Source organism: Oncorhynchus mykiss, chromosome 14, assembly GCF_013265735.2.
Source record: "Oncorhynchus mykiss isolate Arlee chromosome 14, USDA_OmykA_1.1, whole genome shotgun sequence".
NCBI classification, from domain to species: domain Eukaryota; kingdom Metazoa; phylum Chordata; class Actinopteri; order Salmoniformes; family Salmonidae; genus Oncorhynchus; species Oncorhynchus mykiss.
Window position 1 is genome coordinate 17861514 of NC_048578.1, and position 21604 is coordinate 17883117.

The 21604-nt window shown below is 42.9% G+C and overlaps 1 protein-coding gene across 10 annotated transcripts in view; it reads left to right on the forward strand.

The window, feature by feature from the left end:
- Window positions 1–21604, forward strand: part of LOC110488933 (glutamate receptor 2) — a 57910-nt gene that overhangs the window by 18254 nt on the left and 18052 nt on the right. For 9 of the 10 annotated variants that reach the window (XR_005035945.1, XM_021561411.2, XM_021561413.2 and 6 more), the window contains exon 3: window positions 9078–9317. Coding sequence is in view for 8 of the 10 variants with exons in the window: in XM_021561411.2 (XP_021417086.1) it covers window positions 9078–9317 (240 nt within the window). In the remaining 2 variants the exon portion in view is untranslated. Of the gene's footprint in view, window positions 1–9077; window positions 9318–21156; window positions 21178–21604 lie in introns of those variants that run through there. The other variant, XM_036943058.1, reaches the window with a different exon arrangement.

Genomic DNA, 21604 nt, shown 5'->3' on the forward strand with positions numbered 1-21604 from the left:
GGCCAGTAAGACGTTGAAACAGGTTTTCATGGAGCAGGAAACGAGGGAAAAAATACTCTAAAACAGCTTGTCATGGAGCAGGAAATGATAACAGCAACACTCAAAAACACTTTGTCTTTGAGCAGGAAACGAGGCCATCAACACTCTAAAATAGTCTTTAATAGAGCAGCAAACGAGGACAGCAACACTCTAAAACAGCCTGTCATGGAGCAGGAAACGAGGGAAAAAAACTCTAAAACAGCTTGTCATGGAGCAGGAAAGGAGGACAGCAACACTCTAAATCACCCTATAATACAGAAGCAAACAAAGCCAGCAACACTAAAATAGCCTGTCATGGTGCAGGAAACGAGGACAGCAACACTCTAAAAAAGCTTGTCACGGAGCACGGAATAAGGCCAGCAAAACTATAACAGCTTGTCATGGAGCCGGAAACGAGGCTGTTATGACGTGGCCCTCTTTGGGTATAGCGAGTGCCTTCTCCCGCTCTCCCTCTTACACCCAGGTTCTGTTATCTCAGGTCATAAATTCCTGGAGGAGACTCTCTCCCTCATGCATTATAGAGAGAGGGTTCACAGTAGAACAAAGGAACTTCTTCTACCTCACAGAACTTGAGAACTGAACAATATCCATGTTTTGGAGAATGTGTAAATGGTCGGTGAACAATTCACCTACGACCGGTCCATTTTGTCTAATATTTGTGACCTGTTAATACAAGAGTCTCCGTTATGAGATTTGCATCTAATTATTGTATAAAATGAATGAGTAAAGAATAAACTATTTGTGAATTTATGTAATGTGATTTTAAACTGTTTAATGAAAGAAAATCCAATTCCATTTTATTGTTTAACTAAGTCATTGGCTGGCCCATGAGAACAGACCTTGACCTGGCATCATGGGACAGCCCTTTCCTGCTGTTCCGAATATAACCCCCGCCTGGAGAAGCCCACTGGAGACCATGCGTACCTCGATTACCTAGAGGGCTAAGGTTTGAGTAGAGACCATGCATTCCTCGGTCATCTAAGGGAGCTAGGGTTGTAACGATTGTTGAATTCCTAACCAAACCATGCAGAGCATTGGCTACACTGGTGGAAATGGTTAAACTCTGAGACTATCAATACCGACAGAATAAGAACAAATCTTCGATACTAATTACTAGTCTGCAGCTAGAATTTATGTCGACCTGGAATGCGAAGACCGACAACCGCCGAAACATCTATTCTATAAGAACATTTCTGAATGTTACTCTGAAGTATCCATCTAACCAAAGACTCCAGGGACGCAGAGAGAATCTTGAATGAACTTTGCAACAGAAAGACAGACGATTCCAACAGAGATCACGACGCGACACACTGAGCGTAAATATATATATTGATTGCAATTATTCCCGAATGAGTGAGCAAAGGATTAGCATTTCAATTATTATAATTATCAACTGTGTAGTGTCTTTTGTCTTTCGCGCCATTCTCAGTCAATTTGTCTACCAAGCCGTCATATTGGTTTAGCCCACTAGGGAACATCCCCTATCATTTCATTGTAACCATATATATTGTTGTTTGTTTATGCATTTCTGTGATTATTTAGTATGTTAGTAAATCAATTATTAAGACAATTGATGTGTGGATGATTCGTATAAAAGACTGGGTTTGTGCAGATAACCAACAACTTTCAACGTTTGGAATGAGACTAACGTGAGGTAAAGAATTATTCATTAATTAGAAGACTAATTGGTCAGATATTAAAATATCTGAAAAGTTATATTAGGAAAATTATAACTTTGTAATCTGAAGATTTTCCTTGGTGCCCCGACTTCCTGGTTAATTACATTTACATGATTAGTTTAATCACGTAATAATAATTACAGAGAATTGATTTGATAAAATTAGTCTTCACTTTAATGACGCCAAAGACACGACAGAAGCCATACTCAAAAACAACCTCTGATGGAGCAGGAAATGAGGCCAGTGACACTCTGAAGCATCTGATCATGGAGAAGGAAATGAGGCCAGTGACACTCTGAAGCATCTTATCATGGAGCAGGAAATGAGGACAGCAACAGTCAAAAACAACCTTTCAGGGAGCAGGAAATGAGGCCAGCGACACTCTAAAGCATCTTGTCATGGAGCAGGAAACAAGGCCAGCAACACTCAAGAACAGCTTGTCAAGGAGCAGAAAACGAGGCCAGCAACACTCAAAAACATCTTGTCATTGAGCAGGAAACAAGGCCAGCAATACTCTAAAACAGCCTGTCATGGAGCAGGAAACGAGTCCAGTAACACGTTGAAACAGCTTCTCATGGAGCAGGAAACAAGGCCACTAATACTCTAGAACAGCTTGTCATGGAGCATAAAACGAGGACAGCAACACTCTAAGACAGCGTGTCATGTAGCAGGAAACGAGGCCAGTAACACTCCTAAACAGCATGGAAATGAGGCCAGCAACACAATAGAACAACCTTTAACTGAGCAGGAAACGTGGACAGTAACACTTTAAAACAACTTATCATGGAGCAGGAAACGAACCCAGCAACACTCTAAAACAGCAGCAAACAAAACCAGCAACACTCTATAATAGCTTGTCGTGGTGCAGGAAACAAGGACATCAACACTCTAAAATAGCTTGTGGTGGAGCACGAAACAAGGCCAACAAAACTATAAAACAGCCCTTCATGGAGCAGGAAACGTGGACAGTAACACTCAAAAACAGTATTTAAGATACTATTTGAAGAGGTATGTTTTCGGAAGATGGGCAGAAACTCTGCTGCCCTAGCTTCAGGGGGAAGCTGGTTCCACCATACTGGTTCCATCATATTGACCTACAGAGCATTTTCGGTCATGATGAAGCGAATATCTGTGGCGACCAGGGTTGGGGTCAATTCCATTTAAATTCTAGTCCTTTCAGAAATCAAACCCAATTCCACATTTTCCTCATTGAAAAACATGGAAGAGAATTGCAGTTTCAGTGTACTTTGTCACGGCTGTCGTTGAAGGAAGACCAAAGTGCAGCGTGGTAAGCGTACATAGACTTTCATTTTAAAATGTCGCCAACAAAACAACAAATGAAAGGAACAACCGTGAAGCTTACAGGGCTAAGTGCCACAAACAAATGTAACTTCCCACAAACACAAAAGGGAAAAAGGCTGCCCTGATTTAGAAACACACCCGGCCAAAACAAAGAAATACAAAAACATAGAAAATAGAACATAGAATGCCCACCCAAATCACACCCTGACCAAACCAAAATAGAGACATAAAAAGCTCTATAAGGTCAGGGCGTGACAGTACTCCCTCCTAAAGGTGCAGACTCCGGCCGCAAAACCTGAAACTATAGGGGAGGGTCTGGGTGGGCATCTATCCGCGGTGGTGGTTCTGGTGCGACATAGACACCGCTCCACCTCTGGCTCAACCCACTTTGGTACTGCCTCTGGTGCGGGGACCCCTGTCGCTGACCCGGACTGGAGATCCTCGTTGCGGGCCCCGGGCTGGGCACCCTCGTTGTGGGCCCCGGACTGGGCACCCTCGATGCGGGCCTCGGACTGGGCACCCTCGCTGCGGGCCCCGGACTGGGGATCCTCATTGCAGCCCCGGAGTAGGGACCCTCGCTGCGGGCCCCGGACTGGAGATCCTCGTTGCAGGCCCCGGACTGGGGACCCTCGCTGCGGGCCCCGGACTGGGCACCCTCGTTGCGGGCCCCGGACTGGACACCCTCGTTGCGGGCCCCGGACTGGGCACCCTCGTTGCGGGCCCCGGACTGGGCACCCTCGCTGCCGCCCCGGACTGGGCAGCCTTGCTGTGGGCCCCGGACTGGGCACCCTCGTTGTGGGCCCCGGACTGGACACCCTTGCTGGAGGCCCTGGACTGGCCCGTAGAGCAGGCATCGGACTCACCAGGCTGGGGAGACCTACTGGAGGCCTGGTCCGTGAAGGAGGCACGGGATGAACCAGGCTGGGGAGACCTACTGGAGGCCTGGTCCTTGGAGGAGGCACAGGATGAACCGGGCTGTGGGGGAGAACTGGAGATCTGGTGCGTAGCCTTGGCACCACTCTTCCAGGCTGAATGCCCACTCTAGCCCGACACCTCCAGAGCGCAGGCTCAGGTCGAACTGGGCTGTGGGGGAGCACTGGAGCTCTGGTGCTTAGCACTTGCACCTCACCTTTTGGCTGCATGCCCACTTTAGCCCGGCACGTGCGGGGAGCAGGAACAAGCCTCACTGGGTTCTCCTGGCGAACTGGGGATACCGTGCGTAGAGCTGGCGCAGGATAACCTGGGCCGAAGAGACGCAATGGAGACCAGGAGCGCTGATCAATCCCTCCTGGCTGAATGCCAACTCTAGCACGGAAACTGCGGGGAGCTTGCAGAGAGCCCACCGGGATATGAGAGCGCACTGGAGACACACGACGCAGAGCCGCATAACCTGGTGCCTGACTAGTCACTCTCTCAGGTCTATAACCTGACTGATTGAGAACCATACCCAGCCAAAACAAAGAAATAGAAAAACATAGAAAATAGAACATAGAATGCCCACCCAAATCACACCCTGACCAAACCAAATAGGAAACATAAAAAGCTCTCTAAGGTCAAGGTGTGACAGTACTTCCTGAATTGACTGGAATTGAAATGGAATTGACCCCAACCCTGGTTGTGGTGACCTCCAAACTTCATGACTCATCATTACTATGGAAGCCTAACAAACTGAAATGAGAAGACATGCTTGGGGTGCAGGTTAGTGCTGGGGAGCTGGACAGTCTTCACACAGAGAGATGGAGTCAATTAGGGCTGAACACATAACTTTCCCTCTGTAGTTATGGTAATGACTCCATTTTCACCCAAATAACTACATAGCACTCACTCTCACAGGGAAAGTTCACGTTCCACTGTCTGTGACCACTTGCTCTGGGCACAGTTTACCATGGTAGCAGAAGTTGTCTCAACACTCAAGTGTCCTGTCCTGTCCTGGTCTCCATCTATCTGTTGATAGACCATAATGCTGGTCCTTAGTCGTCTGCAGTAGTTACTCATTTTGGTCGACACTTCTTCTCTAGTTGTTTGAGTCTCATATTGATTCCACCTGTCATTATTTTGTTCTTATGTTATTACAATTATAACTAGCGATGAGGATTTAGATGCTGGAATGCTGTTGTATATTTATTTGTCAACTCAAACACACACACACAAACTGCAATCACACTCCACAATAGAAACTGCACGACATTGTTGGGATTACAATTTACAAATCCCCCAAATCTGCGTTACAGTTATCTTCTCCAAACATTACTCAGATTACACCTAAGTAAGTTTCCACTGTATGGTTCCCTCCAAAACAACAGAGATAATAAGTAGAAACTTGGTTGGAAAGCATAGCGAATGGACACGGCACTGAAATAATAATATCATTTTCTGTCAGTCTGACCTCAAATTGCCCAACTAGGACCAAAGAGTTTCACCCAGACACTCTAGTCTAGAGGGGGTATTTCCCAATGCAAAGTACAGTGCACTTTCATTGGAAACCGGTTATACAGTATGTGACAGGCATTTAATGGCTTTTCTGATTCCTCTCCTTTTCTTCCAGTAACAGTTTTTGTGGGTTGTTTTTGTCTTGGGATGGGACATCATTGGATATTTTGATTTTGTGTGGGAAATTTGGTTGTAGACATATCATTGTTCGATCTTACAGTACAGCACAGCTACTTAGGGCAGAATTACAGCAGTTAGCGTGTGATACAAATTGTATTTGATCGGAAGCCACATCAATGGATGGCGTGCCGTGTCATCAACTGAAAGGATTAGGGTTAGCGTCACAAAATTGATGGAGTGATTGGACCGCCTTAAACAATGCTATCCCCGATGACCCCTGACAACCTTTTAATTGACAGACAAACTTGACATATCAATAATGATTTTGGCAGGATATGAATGTGGGGCTGTCAATTGGAGGCATTCAACTGAAATGTCTGCCTGGCATTAAGAGTGGCGTAAGGGATTTGTGAAATACTTCAGTGTTGAAGGAAGTAGGAGAATGCTGTGGTAAGATACTTGGTGGTGTCACTCTGTTTTGCTTTGGAAGTTGCTCCATATATTCCAAGTAGCTTGGGTGTCCATATTTTTGAAGTAGCTTATGTGGACAATCATATTCACTTTCCCCCACTTGTTAGACAGAAATTGTTTCTGCCAATAGAGTATGCATTAAACTAGGCCCAACAACTAATCAAACCTAAGTCCAAACCTGATGATATTCAAGCCTGTCCAGCATGTTAACATCAACGATGGCCATCACAGCCTATAAAGATGTAAAGCAGCAAGATGTCCATTTTAGCCGAGGCAGCTAATATCTAATGGGTAGACTACAATCCCCCGGTGTCAGCAAGTCAACACAGTTTCCCCGTGCTAGAGGCCAATGATTAATTTGATTAATTACAATGGACAGACATACATGTCCAAGTCAATAAGGCTGATTAACCTACACTTGAACAATAGACATTTACAAGCGACACCCCAATATGCTGACCGTTGACCAAATGTTGTATGAATACAGCTGAACCACTAAGCCATTTAATATTCATATTTACAATACCTATGCACAGCTACAGTCGCTATGCATCATGTATATTACAGGACTTCCGTTTGTAATTCATGTGATGGGGCATAGGGATGGACTCACTCATTTGGGAACGTGCAATAGTGAACTGTGTAATGTAACTAACTGCAAAATAAAAGGGCTGTGCAGGGTACAGGAATCATGGATGCTGAGATTATAGGCATGTGCAATAATATTATGTGCACTGCTCAGGGACGGATGATAAAGGGTAATGTATATGAGGGAGGAGAGAAGTTATGGGGAAGGGGGGGTTGAAGTCCTTCAGCTTTTTTTTGTATTATTATTTTTTTTAATTTGCAGGTTTGATGTTCTGTCTATCGCAGTGCATTTTCTGGTAAGTAAAGCAAATATCTGTGAGAAACAGACAATAAAGAATGATCTAATCTAATGATAGATGGATTATACCAATCTCAAACAGAGGTGATTGTACGGAACCAACCTATAGTCGATCTATAGTGTATTATATCTACAGTATGGAGAAAACATCAGGAAAAAGGAGACAGAAACCACGGCGAAACCAACAGAAACACGCCACATACAGTAAGAGAGTAAACCAACTGAACTTTAATTGTATATAAATAAAAGCCCGTCCTTAAATTAGCATGGTCTTCCTTCCCAGCACAAGCTCTCCAAGGAACAATAAATAGTATAGGCCACAGTAGAGCCATACGGGACAATAGTATAGGCCACAGCAGAGCCATACGGGACAATAGTATAGGCCACAGTAGAGCCATAAGGAACAATAAATAGTATAGGCCACAGCAGAGCCATACGGGACAATAGTATAGGCCACAGTAGAGCCATACGGGACAATAGTATAGGCCACAGCAGAGCCATACGGGACAATAGTATAGGCCACAGCAGAGCCATACGGGACAATAGTATGGGACAATAGTATAGGCCACAGTAGAGCCATACGGGACAATAGTATAGGCCACAGCAGAGCCATACGGGACAATAGTATAGGCCACAGCAGAGCCATACGGGACAATAGTATAGGCCACAGCAGAGCCATACGGGACAATAGTATAGGCCACAGCAGAGCCATACGGGACAATAGTATAGGCCACAGCAGAGCCATACGGGACAATAGTATAGGCCACAGTAGAGCCATACGGGACAATAGTATAGGCCACAGCAGAGCCATAAGGGACAATAGTATAGGCCACAGCAGAGCCATACGGGACAATAGTCTTGGCCACAGCAGAGCCATACGGGACAATAGTATAGGCCACAGCAGAGCCATACGGGACAATAGTATAGGCCACAGCAGAGCCATACGGGACAATAGTCTTGGCCACAGCAGAGCCATACGGGACAATAGTCTTGGCCACAGCAGAGCCATACGGGACAATAGTCTTGGCCACAGCGGAGCCATACGGGACAATAGTATAGGCCACAGCAGAGCCATACGGGACAATAAATAGTATATATCACAGCAGAGCCATACGGGACAATAGTATAGGCCACAGCAGAGCCATACGGGACAATAGTATAGGCCACAGCAGAGCCATACGGGACAATAGTCTTGGCCACAGCAGAGCCATACGGGACAATAGTCTTGGCCACAGCGGAGCCATAAGGTACATATAGATGTCGGTGCCATAGTGTAGCCCTGTATTGTACTTAATCTTTCAACTATCTCCCAGGAGAAGTTTTGAACCTCAAATGGCCTACCTATGAACGTAACTCAAGCAGAAACCACAACTGCTCAGAGTATAGGACTTACAGTATATAGGGCTCCCGAATGACACAGCGGTCTAAGGCACTGTATCTCAGTGCAAGAGGCGTCACTATAGTTCCTGGTTTGAATCCAGGCTGCATCACATCCAGCCGTGATTGGGAGTCCCATAGGGCGGCGCACAATTGGCCCAGCGTCATCCGGGTTTGGCCAGAGTAGGCTGTCATTGAAAATGAGAATTTGTTCTTAACTGACTTGCCTGGTAAAACTTTATTAAAATATAGAACGGGTCATATCAATGTCCATAGATGTCCATAGATATCCAACATGAAGATTTGATGAACTGTCTTTAACAATGGTTGCTCTTTTTCTTACATACATTCCCACTGTATTGAATTCTATAATAAAAGCCCATAACATTTTTACCAGTAGCTTTCAAATATTGTGCTGTTGTAAGGAAGAGCTCCCCAGGCATTGCTTATGGACAGCAAAAATACATGAATCAGCTAAAACAAGCCACTCCAGTGGCAGGGGCTCCTTTAGACAGTAATAAAGTTCATACACATTCAAACTTAAATTTGTTACAGCACTTGTTTGAAGCCAATTGTCTCACAGTATAGCTCATTTTTCAGAATCTTCGGTATCTTCTAGTTTATGTCCTGTAATGACCTTGTTTTAATGATGGCGCAAATAAAAATGAATGTGAAAGCAGACAATAAATCGCATCTTATCTTAATGTAACACTGTCATCCAATAATTAAGTACACTTCTCCTCATGACTGTTTTGCAACTTCTCTCGTTTCAGTCTGTTCCCAGTTCTCGAGAGGAGTTTACGCCATCTTTGGATTCTACGACAAGAAGTCGGTCAACACGATAACGTCGTTCTGTGGGACTCTGCATGTGTCATTTATCACCCCCAGCTTCCCGCTGGATGGAACTCACCAATTCATCATCCAGATGAGGCCTGACATCAAAGGACCCCTACTCAGCCTCATTGAGTACTACAAGTGGGACAAGTTTGCCTATCTCTACGACAGTGATAGAGGTAAGAGATACTAGTTTAACAGGACAGAATCTACCCCATTTAAATGAAAATGATAAAAGTCACTGGCTGACTACTTCCACTATGGGTAAACAAATATGAAAAGTTTTGTTCAAATCAAAAAGAGTGCGGTCAAAAAGACGATTGATTTCATGTGTAAAGACACTAAGGACAACAGGTTTGACTCATCAATAAATCAAACCCAAGTCAAACCCTTGATTGGTTGAGTCGAGTTTGGTAGCATTGGGTTGGAACAAGAGCCTGGACATTGTTTTGGTCCCCCTCCCACCCACCCACTCACCCACTCACTCACTCACTCACTCACTCATTCACTCACTCACTCACTCACTCACTCACTCACTCACTCACTCACTCACTCACTCACTCACACACACACACACACACATTCCTTCACACTTCACATACAGTACAGTGCTTCTACTCTCTGTTTATTATCTATGCATAGTCCCTTTACCCCTACCTGCATGTACATATTACCTCAATTACCTCGACTAACTCGTACCCCTGCACATTGACTCGGTACCGTTCACCTTACCACAGAGGGGTTATATTAGTGTGTAGCCCAAACTGTTAGGGCGCTACAGACAGAAGTTGACAGATCGGCTGTACCGACTTCAGACGAGTCCCAAGATGCATGTGGGGGTCGTAGATCAAACGGAGAACACCATCGTGTTCGTGAGGGTCTCATCTTTTCTTAGAGGCCAAACCATTTGTATGCTACAGCCAATTTCGTGAGAAGACTGATTTTCAGGATGTCTCATGGTCTGACAAACACCACTCTAGCTCCATCACTATTCACCGCAGATGCAGAAGTGCGACATTAGCGGATGCGGTGGATTGAGATTGAGAATGCAAAAAAAACATATCTCTGGCTTTAACTGACAGATTTTGGGGGAGATTATTTTTCTTATGCTAATTTGATTTTCACGGGGGAGCGGACATCAACTCTGGGGGCTTAAACAAGTAATTCAGAATGTTCTCATTTGTGTGGAATTAGAAAACGAGGCTTTTAAACTATAAACAATTTCCTAGTTACAAACACTTCCGTCAAGATGGCTTCCCCATTCCTGACACACTCAAACCAGGAAGTGACTATGGGTGTGGCTAGGGAGTGACTGGGGTGGAGCCCACAGCCTATACATATCTCAAGGAACTATGGAACCTTATGGGTTACCGAATAAAGAACACTGCTTTTTGCCATTATTCAATCTTGACATAGAGGTTACTGTTTATTAATAAAGAGGACTTATTTTTACAAACACCGTAAAATTCCTGAAGGTTGAAGAGAAGACAAGTACTGTATATGAAACCCAACTGTGATTAAATTATATTACATTCAAACTACACCTGCACAGGTATTCATGGAGTGACCGCCCTCTTGTCAACACATCTAAACCTAACTAGAAAGCACTCAAGCAAATGAGAGAAGACTAGAACTGTCTATGCACTGCAAATGTTATGCTTCTAGACTGTTTGCCATACATTTGATGTGACACGTTACATCCACATAAACGAGACACAGAGAGAGTTCATAGCAGTACCACACACTGAGAAAGGTACCAGGAGAACACGCTGTAAAGGGCATTGTGCTGCATGACAAACCACTTGTCAGATATTATCAACTAGGACCATTGCACCTCCTGTGTGAGAGCTTGTTTCATGGCTCGCAGCAAAGTAGGAGGGCAGTTCCCTGACAGTGAGGGTTTTGGACCTTGGGGCGGTGGTCCCCACGTGTCCTGAAGAGTGCTGGGTTTTTCAAGTTTCTGTTGTATAGAACTCAACCAACAGAATGCTCTTTAAAAAATATATTTTGCTAGAGAATGACCTTGCTTTTGAAACTGTCTAAAAGTCTACACACTCCAGAAATATTCAGGTGAAGTGATTGTTACAGCCCCAGTTATTTTTTGTCTATGTGCATGGAAGCTTTCAACCTTGTTGATGCTTTTCAGTATTTTTTTATTTGCTGTGTCGTGTATTAGGCTAAGGATGATGCATTGAGTTGTTGCCCCGGGGGATAATGCAATGTCAGACAGTATTTACCCTTTGTGATGACACCACTTGGCTTGACACAGGCCTAGACTTCCCAAAATGAAATCACATTCCATGTGACTGTCCTGGTAGCAAGGCTACAAGCAGTGGTGCAGTTGTAAAACAAATAGGTGGGTAAACGCTGATCGTTTTCCGCGGTGACTAAAGTAACGCTTCCTGTACTTTCAATGCATTTCTCTGCAAAAGGTGGGTAAACAGTCACGCAAAAATAAAAACGGTAGGTAAACGGTATTTACATGCGTTTAACATCCACCGCACCACTAGTTACAAGGCTTTCAACAAAGAGTTCCATAGTCTCATTTTTGTACCGGAGGCAAGAGTAATATGCATAATACATATCATTGGGCTTGTATAAGAGTAGTTGAAAGGCACGATAGGATCCAATTACTTTTTATTATATGATGCTATCAGTCTTCATTTCCATGATGTCAAAATGAGAGTGATTTTGGATAGCAGTATGAAGTAGCACTTTCAGTTGGAGTACAGTAGGTGATGATACCTGATGATAGAAGCTAAGGGCGGGTTTCCAGAGTCACAGTGGAATGGAAGGCTGACCTAAAAGAGAGAAAATCTGAATGTGTGATTTTTACCACTGTCTTTATGGACCAGTTTCTAACCTCAACACGGTGTGGTAGTGCTACTGGCTAATACAGGCTTTACTCTCTCTCTCTCGCTCTGTGTCTCTCTCTCTCTCTTAAATTGTAGACATTTAGCAGACACTCTTATCGAGAGGAACTTACAATTATTGCATTCCTCTTAAGATAGCTATGTGGGACAACCACATACCACATGTTGTCTCTCTCTGTCTCTCTCTATTTCTCTCTATCTCACTCTGTCAATCTCTCTGTCTAGTTCTCTCTCTGTATGTCTCTCTGTCTGCCTGTCTCTTTCTTGTACTCTCAATCTGTCTGTCTCTCTCAATCTCTCTCACACTTTCTCTCTATTTTCTACACTCTCTCGCACTCAATTTAATTCAAAGGGGCTTTATTGGCATGGGAAACATATGTTTACATTGCCAAAGCAAGTGAAATAAACATTAAACAAAACTGAGAAGAAACTAATTTAACAACAACATCAACGATAAGAAATTTACAGTAAACATTGCACTCAATAAGGTTTCAAAAAGATAGACATTTTATCTTATATTATCTGCTATGTATAGTGTTTTAGCAATTTGCAAATAGTTGTACTATGAATAGTGGGGGAAGATATGGTGGTATTTACAATCTTGTTTGTGCTCCACTGGTTGCACTATTCTCATGGCAACGGGCCACAAATTGTTCTGCTGTGATTGCACATTGTGGTATTTCAACTAACAGATATGGGAGCTTATCAATGTTGGGTTTGTTTTCAAATTCTTTGTGGGTCTGTGTGATCTGTAGGAAGTATGTGTCTCTAATGTGGTCATACATTTGGCAGGAGGTTAGGAAGTGCAGCTCAGGGAGCACATATCGTGTCTTCTCTTGAAAGCCAGGTCTGCCTATGGCAACCTCTCTCAATAGTAAGGCTATGCTCACTGAGTCTAGTCATACTCTTAATTCTTCATTTTGTATACTCTTTGTTTAGCGCCAGATAGCATTCCAATTTGCTCTGCTTTTTTGGTTGATTCTTACCAGTATCTTTTTGATTTCTCATAATTTGGTTGAGTCTAATTGTGTTGCTTTCATGGGGCTCTGTTTGTGTTTGTGAACAGAGTCCCAGAACCAGTTGGCTGAAGGGACTCTTCTCTAGGTTAATCTCTCTGTATTTTAGGGCTTTGTGGTGGAATGTGTGGACATCGCTTCCTTTCAGGTGGTTATAGAATTTAACAGCTCTTTTCTGGATTTTGATAACTAGTGGGTATAGTCTAAATGTTGCTCGGCATGCATTGTTTGTGGTTGTACCAGGAACACAAAGTATATTTTTGCAGAATTCTGCATGCGGTCTCAATTGGATGTTTGTCCCAATTTGTGAATTTTCGGTTGGTGAGTGGACCCCAGACCTCACACCCATAGAGGCAATGGGTTCTATAACTCACTGAAGCATTTTTTTGCCAGACCCTAATTGGGATATCAAGTTTTATGTTCCTTTTGATGGCATAGAAGGCCCTTCTTGGCTTGTCTCTTAGATCGTTCACAGCCTTGTGGAATTTACCTGAGGTTTTGATGTTTAGGCCGAGGTAGATAACATATTTTGTGTGTTAAAGGGATACAGTGTCTAGCCAGATGTGTTGTCCTGGCAACTGGACCTTTTTTGGAACACCATTATTTTTGTCTTACTGAATATCAATGTCAGGGCCTAAGTCTGACAGAATCTGTGCAGACTATCTAGATGCTGTTGTAGGACCCCCTTGAATGGGAATAATAGGACCAGATCATCAGCAAACAGTAGACATTTGATTTCCGTGTCCGGTAAGGTGAGGCCGGGTGCATCCCTGTCTATTGTTCTAGTGCCCTCGCCAATTCATTGATATAAATATTGAAGAGGGTGGGGCTCAAGTTGTCTCACCCCACGGCCATGAGGAAAGAAATCTGTGTGTTTACTGCCAATTTTAACTGCACACTTATTGTTTGTGTACATTGATTTTATAATGTCATATGTTTTTCCTCCCACACTGATTTCCACCCATTTGTATAGCAGACCCTCATGCAAAAATTAGTCAAAATACTTTTTGAAATCTGCAAAGCACGAGAAGACTTTGTTTTGTTAAGGTTTATTTGTTTGTCAATAAGGGTGTATACGTGATCTGTCATACGGTATTTTGGTAAGAAGCCAATTTGACATTTGCTCACGACATTGTTTTCACTGAGGAAATGTTGGAGTCTGCTGTTGATGATACTGTAGAGGATTTTTCAGATATTTATGTTGAAACAGATTCCACGGTAATTATTGGGGTTAAAGTTGTCTCCACTCTTCTGGATTGGGATGACCAGACCTTGGTTCCAAATATTGGGGAAGATCCCATAGCTGATGATGAAATTCAAGAGTTTAAAAATAGCCCATTTGAATTTGTGGTCTGTATATTTAACACCATAGGCCTTTTTGGGTTGGAGGGTTTGTATATTGTCCTGTAGCTCATCCAATGTAACTGGAGAATCCAATGGGTTCTGGAAGTTTTTTTAATAACTGACTCTGTTCAGTAAATTATCATGTTTTTGTTCTTGGTTCTTTGTTATATGGCCTAAAAGGTTGGAGAAAGGGTTTATCCATACATCTTCATTTTGGATAGGTAACTCTTCATGAATTGTTGTTTGTTTAGTGTGTTCCAATGTTCTAAAAAGTGATTTGATTCTATGGATTATTCAATCACATTGAGCTTTTTTTCTGACATGCTGTTCCTTCTTTTTTCTTGGTGCATTTCTGTACCATTTTAGTGTTTCCACATAGTGAAGGTGTAAGCTAAGGTTTTCTGGGTCTGTGCATTTGGTTGGATAGGTTTCTCAATTTCTTTCTAAGGTTTTAGAATTCTTTATCAAACCATTTCTCAATGTTGTTTGTTTTCTTAGGTTTTCTGCTGGAATTTAAATTACATATGTTAGCTAATAGTTCAACTATACTGTTCATGCTTCCAACTGCTAAGTTTACACCTTCACTATTGCAGGGAAACATTTTGTCCAGGGAAATGTCTAGGAGGGATTTGTTGTTGGCCAATTGTTTTTTGGTAGGTGTATAACACTACCCTCCATCCATTTATAGCATTTCTTAACAGCATGCAGTTTTTTCGGCTTTGATGATTCATGGTTGAGTTTTGATCTGTTCACACAGATTGTGATTTTACTGTGGTCTGAAAGGGGTTGGCTGACTGTGAATGCCCTGGGAGACTCTGGGTTGAGGTCAGTGATAAAGTACAGTAGTCTACAGTACTACTGCCAAAAGATGCATTATACAGTGGCAAGAAAAAGTATGTGAACCCTTTGGAAATACCTGGATTTCTGCATAAATTGGTCATAAAATTTGATCTGATCTTCATCTAGGTCACAACAATAGACAAACACAGTCTGCTTAAACTAATAACACACAAACAATTATATGTTTTCATGTCTTTATTGAACACACCGTGTAAACATTCACAGTGCAGGGTGGAAAAAGTATGTGAATCCTTGGATTTAATAACTGGTTGACTGCACTTTGGCAGCAATAACCTCAACCAAACATTTTCTGTAGTTGCGGATCAGACCTGCACAACGGTCAGGAGAAATTTTGGACCATTCCTCTTTACAAAACTGTTTCAGTTCAGCAATATTCTTGGGATGTCTGGTGTGTACTGCTCTCTTGAGGTCATCTCGATCGGGTTAGAGGTCAGGACTGGGCCACTCCAGAAGGCATGTTTTCTTCTGTTGTAGCCATTCTGTTGTTGATCTTCAAATGGCGGACAGAAAGCATAACATTCTCCTGCAAAATGTCTTGATAAACTTGGGAATTCATTTTTCCATCGATGATAGCAAGCTGTTCAGGCCCTGAGGCAGCAAAGCAGCCCCAAACCATGATGCTCTCTCCACCATACTTTACAGTTGGGATGAGGTTTTGATGTTCATGTGCTGTGCCTTTTTATCTTCACACAGTGTTGTGTGTTCCTTCCAAACAACTCATCTCTAGTTTCATCTGTCCACAGAATATTTTGCCAGTAGCGCTGTGGAACATCCAGGTGCACTTTTGCAAACTTCAGACGTGCAGCAATGTTTTTTTTTGGACAGCAGTGGCTTCTTCCGTGTTGTCTTCCCATGAACACCATTCTTGTTTACTATTTTACTTATCAAAGACTTGTCAACAGAAATGTTAGCATGTTCCAGAGATTCTGTAAGTCTTTAGCTGACACTCTAGGATTCTTCTTAACATTGAGAATTCTGTGCTGTGCTCTTGCAGTCATCTTTGCAGGATGGCCAGTCCTAGGGAGAGTAGTAACAGTGCTGAACTTTCTCCATTTATTTTCTCAATTTTTGTGCTATTAATCTCAGCCAAGATAAAGCAAAGCAAAAACAACAACACAGAGTTACACATGGGATAAACAAAAATACAGTCAATAACACAACAGAAAATCTGTACACAGTGTGTGCAAATTAAGTAAGGAGGTAAGGCAATAAATAAGCCATAGTGGCGAAGTAATAACAATTTAGCAATTAACACTGGAGTGATAGATTTGCAGATGAGGATGTGCAAGTAGAAATACTGGTGTGCAAAAGAGCAGAAAAAAACAAATAAAAAAAGATGGGGATGAACATCAAGCGTTTTAGAGATACTTTTGTAACCCTTTCCAGTTTTATGCAAGTCAACAATTCTTAATCTTAGGTCTTCTGAAATCTCTTTTGTTCGAGGCATGATTCACATCAGGCAATGCTTCTTGTGAATAGCAAACTCAAATGTTGTGATTGTTTTTTATAGTGCAAGGCAGCTGTAAACAACATCTCCAATCTGGCCTCATTGATTGGACTCCCGGTTAGCTGAATCCTGACTCCAATTAGCTTTTGGAGAAGTCATTAGCCTAGGGGTTCACATACTTTTTCCAACCTACATTGTGAATGTTTAAATGATGTATTCAATTTAGACAACAAAAATACAATAATGTTTGTGTTATTAGTTTAAGCACACTATGTTTGTCCATTGTTGTGACTTTGATGAAGATCAGATCAAATTTGATGACCAATTTATGCAAAGATCCAGGTAATTCCAAAGGTTTCACATACTTTTTCTTGCCACTGTAGGTGTACCTACCGGAGGAGTCCCCTCGAAGGCTACTATTGACTATGTAAAGACCCAGCGTGCAACAGAGATGCAGGAGTTGTGACCCGTTTTTGTTGGTTGTTTGTCATAGTTGTGTCTAGGGGGGATATGGGGGAGGAAATGCTGTCACCTCCAGGTAGGTCTTTGTCCCCCTGTGTGCTATTTGTCCAGTTCTGGCATTTAGGTTGCCCTGGACTGGTACATGTCCCTGAGCCTGGAAATGGTGGATGGTGGTGAAGCTGTCGTCACTAAAGTATGGGGATTCTATAGGGGGTCGTATACAGGAGCTAGTATATACAGTGGGGCAAAAAGTATTTAGTCAGCCACCAATTGTGCAAGTTCTCCCACTTCAAAAGATGAGAGAGGCTTGTAATTTTCATCAGAGGTACACTTCAACTATGACAGACAAAATGAGAAAACATGTTTTAGAAAATCACATTGTAGGATTTTTTATGAATTTATTTGCAAATTATGATGGAAAATAAGTATTTGGTTAATAACAAACGTTTATCTCAATACTTTGTCTGTCATAGTTGAAGTGTACCTATGATGAAAATGACAGGCCTCTCTCATCTTTTTAAGTGGGAGAACTTGCACAATTGGTGGCTGACTAAATACTTGTTTGCCCCACTGTAGGTAGTGTACAGGTAGTTTACAGGATGACATTTTCATCTGTTGAAATAATTTCCCTATTCATTTCTAACCAGATGTTAAATGCTCCTGTTTAAATTAATTGGGCGGTTAGTGGGTTAGGTATGAACTATACCAAATTATCATACCCCCTGAGTCTCTTCCCTGTTTTATACCTGGTAGTTTGGTGGATGGGATTACCAGCTCTCTGTAATTTAGAGGGCAACCAGTGAGTCCATCTCCTCTATACCATGTTTCTTGTAGAATAACAATTTCTGTATTTCTGATTTCTTTGGTAATGTGTGGGATCCTGCTCTTTAGGACAAAGGCAGATGACCTTAGACCTTGAATATTCCAGCATGAGATGGTAAAAGCTGTGTGTTCCACAGTGTCCACAGATCATTAGTTGTGATCATGCTGAGCATCTGGTGAATGCCTCTTAGGTCAATGGACGGGGCTTGGTTGATTGTAGGAGTTGGGCTTGTTGCTCTGCTCACAACCTGGCCATATGGGAAGTCCATGTTGAAGTCCTTGCTGTAGGGATGGGAGGCATGGAGGGGCATAGGCCTGATCTGGGGGGGGGGCTACATAGGGTGTGGCCAGGGTTGGTTTGAGGGGGTCGACTGGTTGGTGATGCTGTGGTCTGTGCGTAGGTCCTCTGGGTGCAGGTCTGGGGGGTCTGGGGAAGGAGACTTGGTTCTGGGAGGGAGTCTTACATGTCTGGGTGGGGTGCTCATCATGCTGTTGCTCCTGTGTGAGGTACTGGGTCTGCGGTTGAGTGTTATGAATCTCAGGGTCCTGGAAAATCTTGTAGAGGTGTACCTGGTCATAGAGGCTGTCCAAATCAGACAAACAGAATGATCCCTTTGATTATTGTCTAATTCCTTCTCGCACTCTCTCCTCCTCTCACCTTTTCCCTTTGCTTGGGACTTCAGTGCACAACACATCTCCTGTCTATGACTAGGAAAATAAACTTTCTAAACCAAACTTTCATATCATAACCACTAACCTCTACACAGCTTACATCGTTGTCACCATATTAACATCATAGTCAACATAGCTACTAGAACTAAAGCGTTAGTAAACCTGCTACAATCATGCAGTGTAGTGTACAGTCAACAGCAAGCAATTTAGAAGTTACACCGGCGAGCCCCGGTGGCAAAATATTTATAAAACCAAAAGCTTACTTTGACTTATAAGAGTTCCAGTGTTGGATAGCCATAGCCAAAACATTCTAGCTAACATAGCATCCTTCACTGTTTGAGCTGGGTGTTTGTATATGCTAAACTAGCTAACTGCAATCGCTAGCCAAGTAAGTGAATGTAAAAATAAATACATCTAAATATAGCTAGCTCTCTCTCTGTGTCTTGCTTCTTCATTGTATGCACTGCAGTGATAGCTAGCTGTAGCTTATGCTTTCAGTACTATATTAATTATCTGATCCTTTGATTGGGTGGACAACATGTCAGTTCATACTTTAAAAACTCTTATAAGTTGGAGGCTGTCCTCCAGAAGTTGTCATAATTTTTCTGTAAGGCTATGGAAGGGGGTGAGAATCACGATCCTCCTAGGTTTTGTATTGAAGTCAATGTACAATACCCAGAGGAGTACGGAAACTAGCTGACCTCTGGCTACATCATGGTGCCTAACCATTTGAGTCTATTAGGAGCAGAATTTCTGGCTTTTTTGTGTCCTCAGTGGGTGTGGGGGGGTTTGTCAAGAGGGCTATCAAGGGGGCTGACAGGGGTTACTAGGAGGGGGGTGGGTCTAATGGGTTAGTGGGTCCTGTCTTGTCTGTCCTGGCTGTGGTCAGGGTCTGAAGAGGGATGTTCTGTTTGCTTCTCTGGGGGGGGTGGCCAGCTCGCTCACGAGTTGTTTCATTGTCCCATCTCAGCTTTCTCACCTCCTCCTTCAGCACTCTCCCACCTTCTTCCTGCTGGGCTGTTTTTCCTCTCCCTCCTGTTGGAGTTTTGTCACCACAGTCCAGAGTGCAGACACGTCTCTCTCCCTTTTCAGCTCTCTGGTTTAGGGGGTGTTGTTGTGCTGGTCTGTTGGTACCCGTGCTGTCTGGCACTTTCTCTCTCGCTCTCTCTTTCTTAAACAGGGCTGGTTACAGTGGAGTGTGTAATAGCATTGACTACATTGCATAGGGCTCAAGAGAATATCCATGGTCTCAGAAGGTCCAATTAGCATGTGCTAATCCTACAGTGCTAGTTGTAGTGGAATGTTGTGCTAGGGTGAGCTACATAAAACAAGTATAATGGAATGTTTTATTGAGAATGCTAATGCTATAATGCTAGTCCCTGGTTGATGAGCTCTCTCTGGCTCGCCCCTTGTGCATATTTCCTCATCACATTGCTCTGCCTAATTAGGTCAGATAGATCCACACTCATTCCCATGGCAACCGATGTGCAGTGCGTACACTGGTGTGGTGGCTCGTTGGTGTATGTGGATTGGTGTGTGTGTGTTTTTAGAGTCTGTGTGTATGTTTGTGTGCTTCCCTGCATCTGTCTGTCTGTCTGTCTGTGTGTGTGAATGTGTGTTGTCGTTAGATATAATGAATCCCATCAGCACATTGGGTCTAGTTACTAAACCTACGCCTCTACTGACTTCCTCGATAGTCCTTTGAAAGCGATACTGTCAAGGCTACAATGGAATTTGGAGGGACATTTAAGAAAGAGCAGATTTACGTTGCTGTAAATAATGTGTTCTCAGTGCCTTAGGGAAATAAGGGTTCAATGTAAATGAAATGGGCTCCCAATACCATTCTACAATGTGCCAAGGTATTGAGGAGATGCAACTAACATGTTGATGTTGATGAACTTGACAGTCACGCAAGAGTCAGTCAAATTATTACTGTCTCATGCTTTCTACCAGGAAGAGTTTGTACTGGATACATCAATGTTAGGCTTAAAGTGGGTGCTTAGCTAATTATCCAATTAAGAAAAGTGGTAGCTTGATTGCTGTCCTGATAATTGACTGCCACTTTTAAAAAGTCTTGAGTCTTTCCCAGAATTTCAATTGGACCCTATCCCCTCCTCCCTAGTCCTTCCTCCCTAGCCCTGTCACGCCCTGACCTTAGATATCCTTTTTATGTCTCTATTTTGGTTTGGTCAGGGCGTGAGTTGGGGTGGGCATTCTATGTTTTGTGTTTCTATGATTTTCTATGTTTTGGCCGGGTATGGTTCTCAATCAGGGACAGCTGTCTATCGTTGTCTCTGATTGGGAACCATACTTAGGTACCCTTTTCCCCCACCTGTGTTTGTGGGAAGTTGACTTTGTTTGATGCCACATAGCTTTAAGCTCCACGGTTTGTTTTTGTTGGCGACAGCTACTATTAAAAGTATGTATGCGCAACACGCTGCACCTTGGTCCAGTTCTTCCTTCAACAGCCGTGACAAGCCCCTCCTGTAGATCTGAAGGGGTTGGATAGGAGCAATATTGCATGAATGATATCAAGCAAAAGGTAAATGTCAAGCAAGTACCATATTGCATATACCTAGCCAATCCCTTCAGATCTCCTTGTGTCCACGGATGAGGGGCTATGGGGGTCCATTTAGATCTGATCTGGGAAACGGCTGTAAAGATTTGACTTGATGTCTAACTTTGATGATGATTTACACAGCTTGACCACCAAGATCTTGTCCACCCCTTGAATATTTTGACGAAGCTACAGCTGGCATTCTTTGAAATTTGGGGATAATCCTCGCTCTGCAGTGTTGCACAATGAAAGATAAGAGTTTTGTGTAAAATTTGGGTTTCTCATTAAGTGCAATTTGTTTCATATCTCCCTATGGTTGCTTGGGGCATTAACCCTTTTTATGGGGTTAAATTAAGGTTAGATGCTTTGTAGAAAATATTTCATCATTGTTCAAATGGATGGGATATGATTG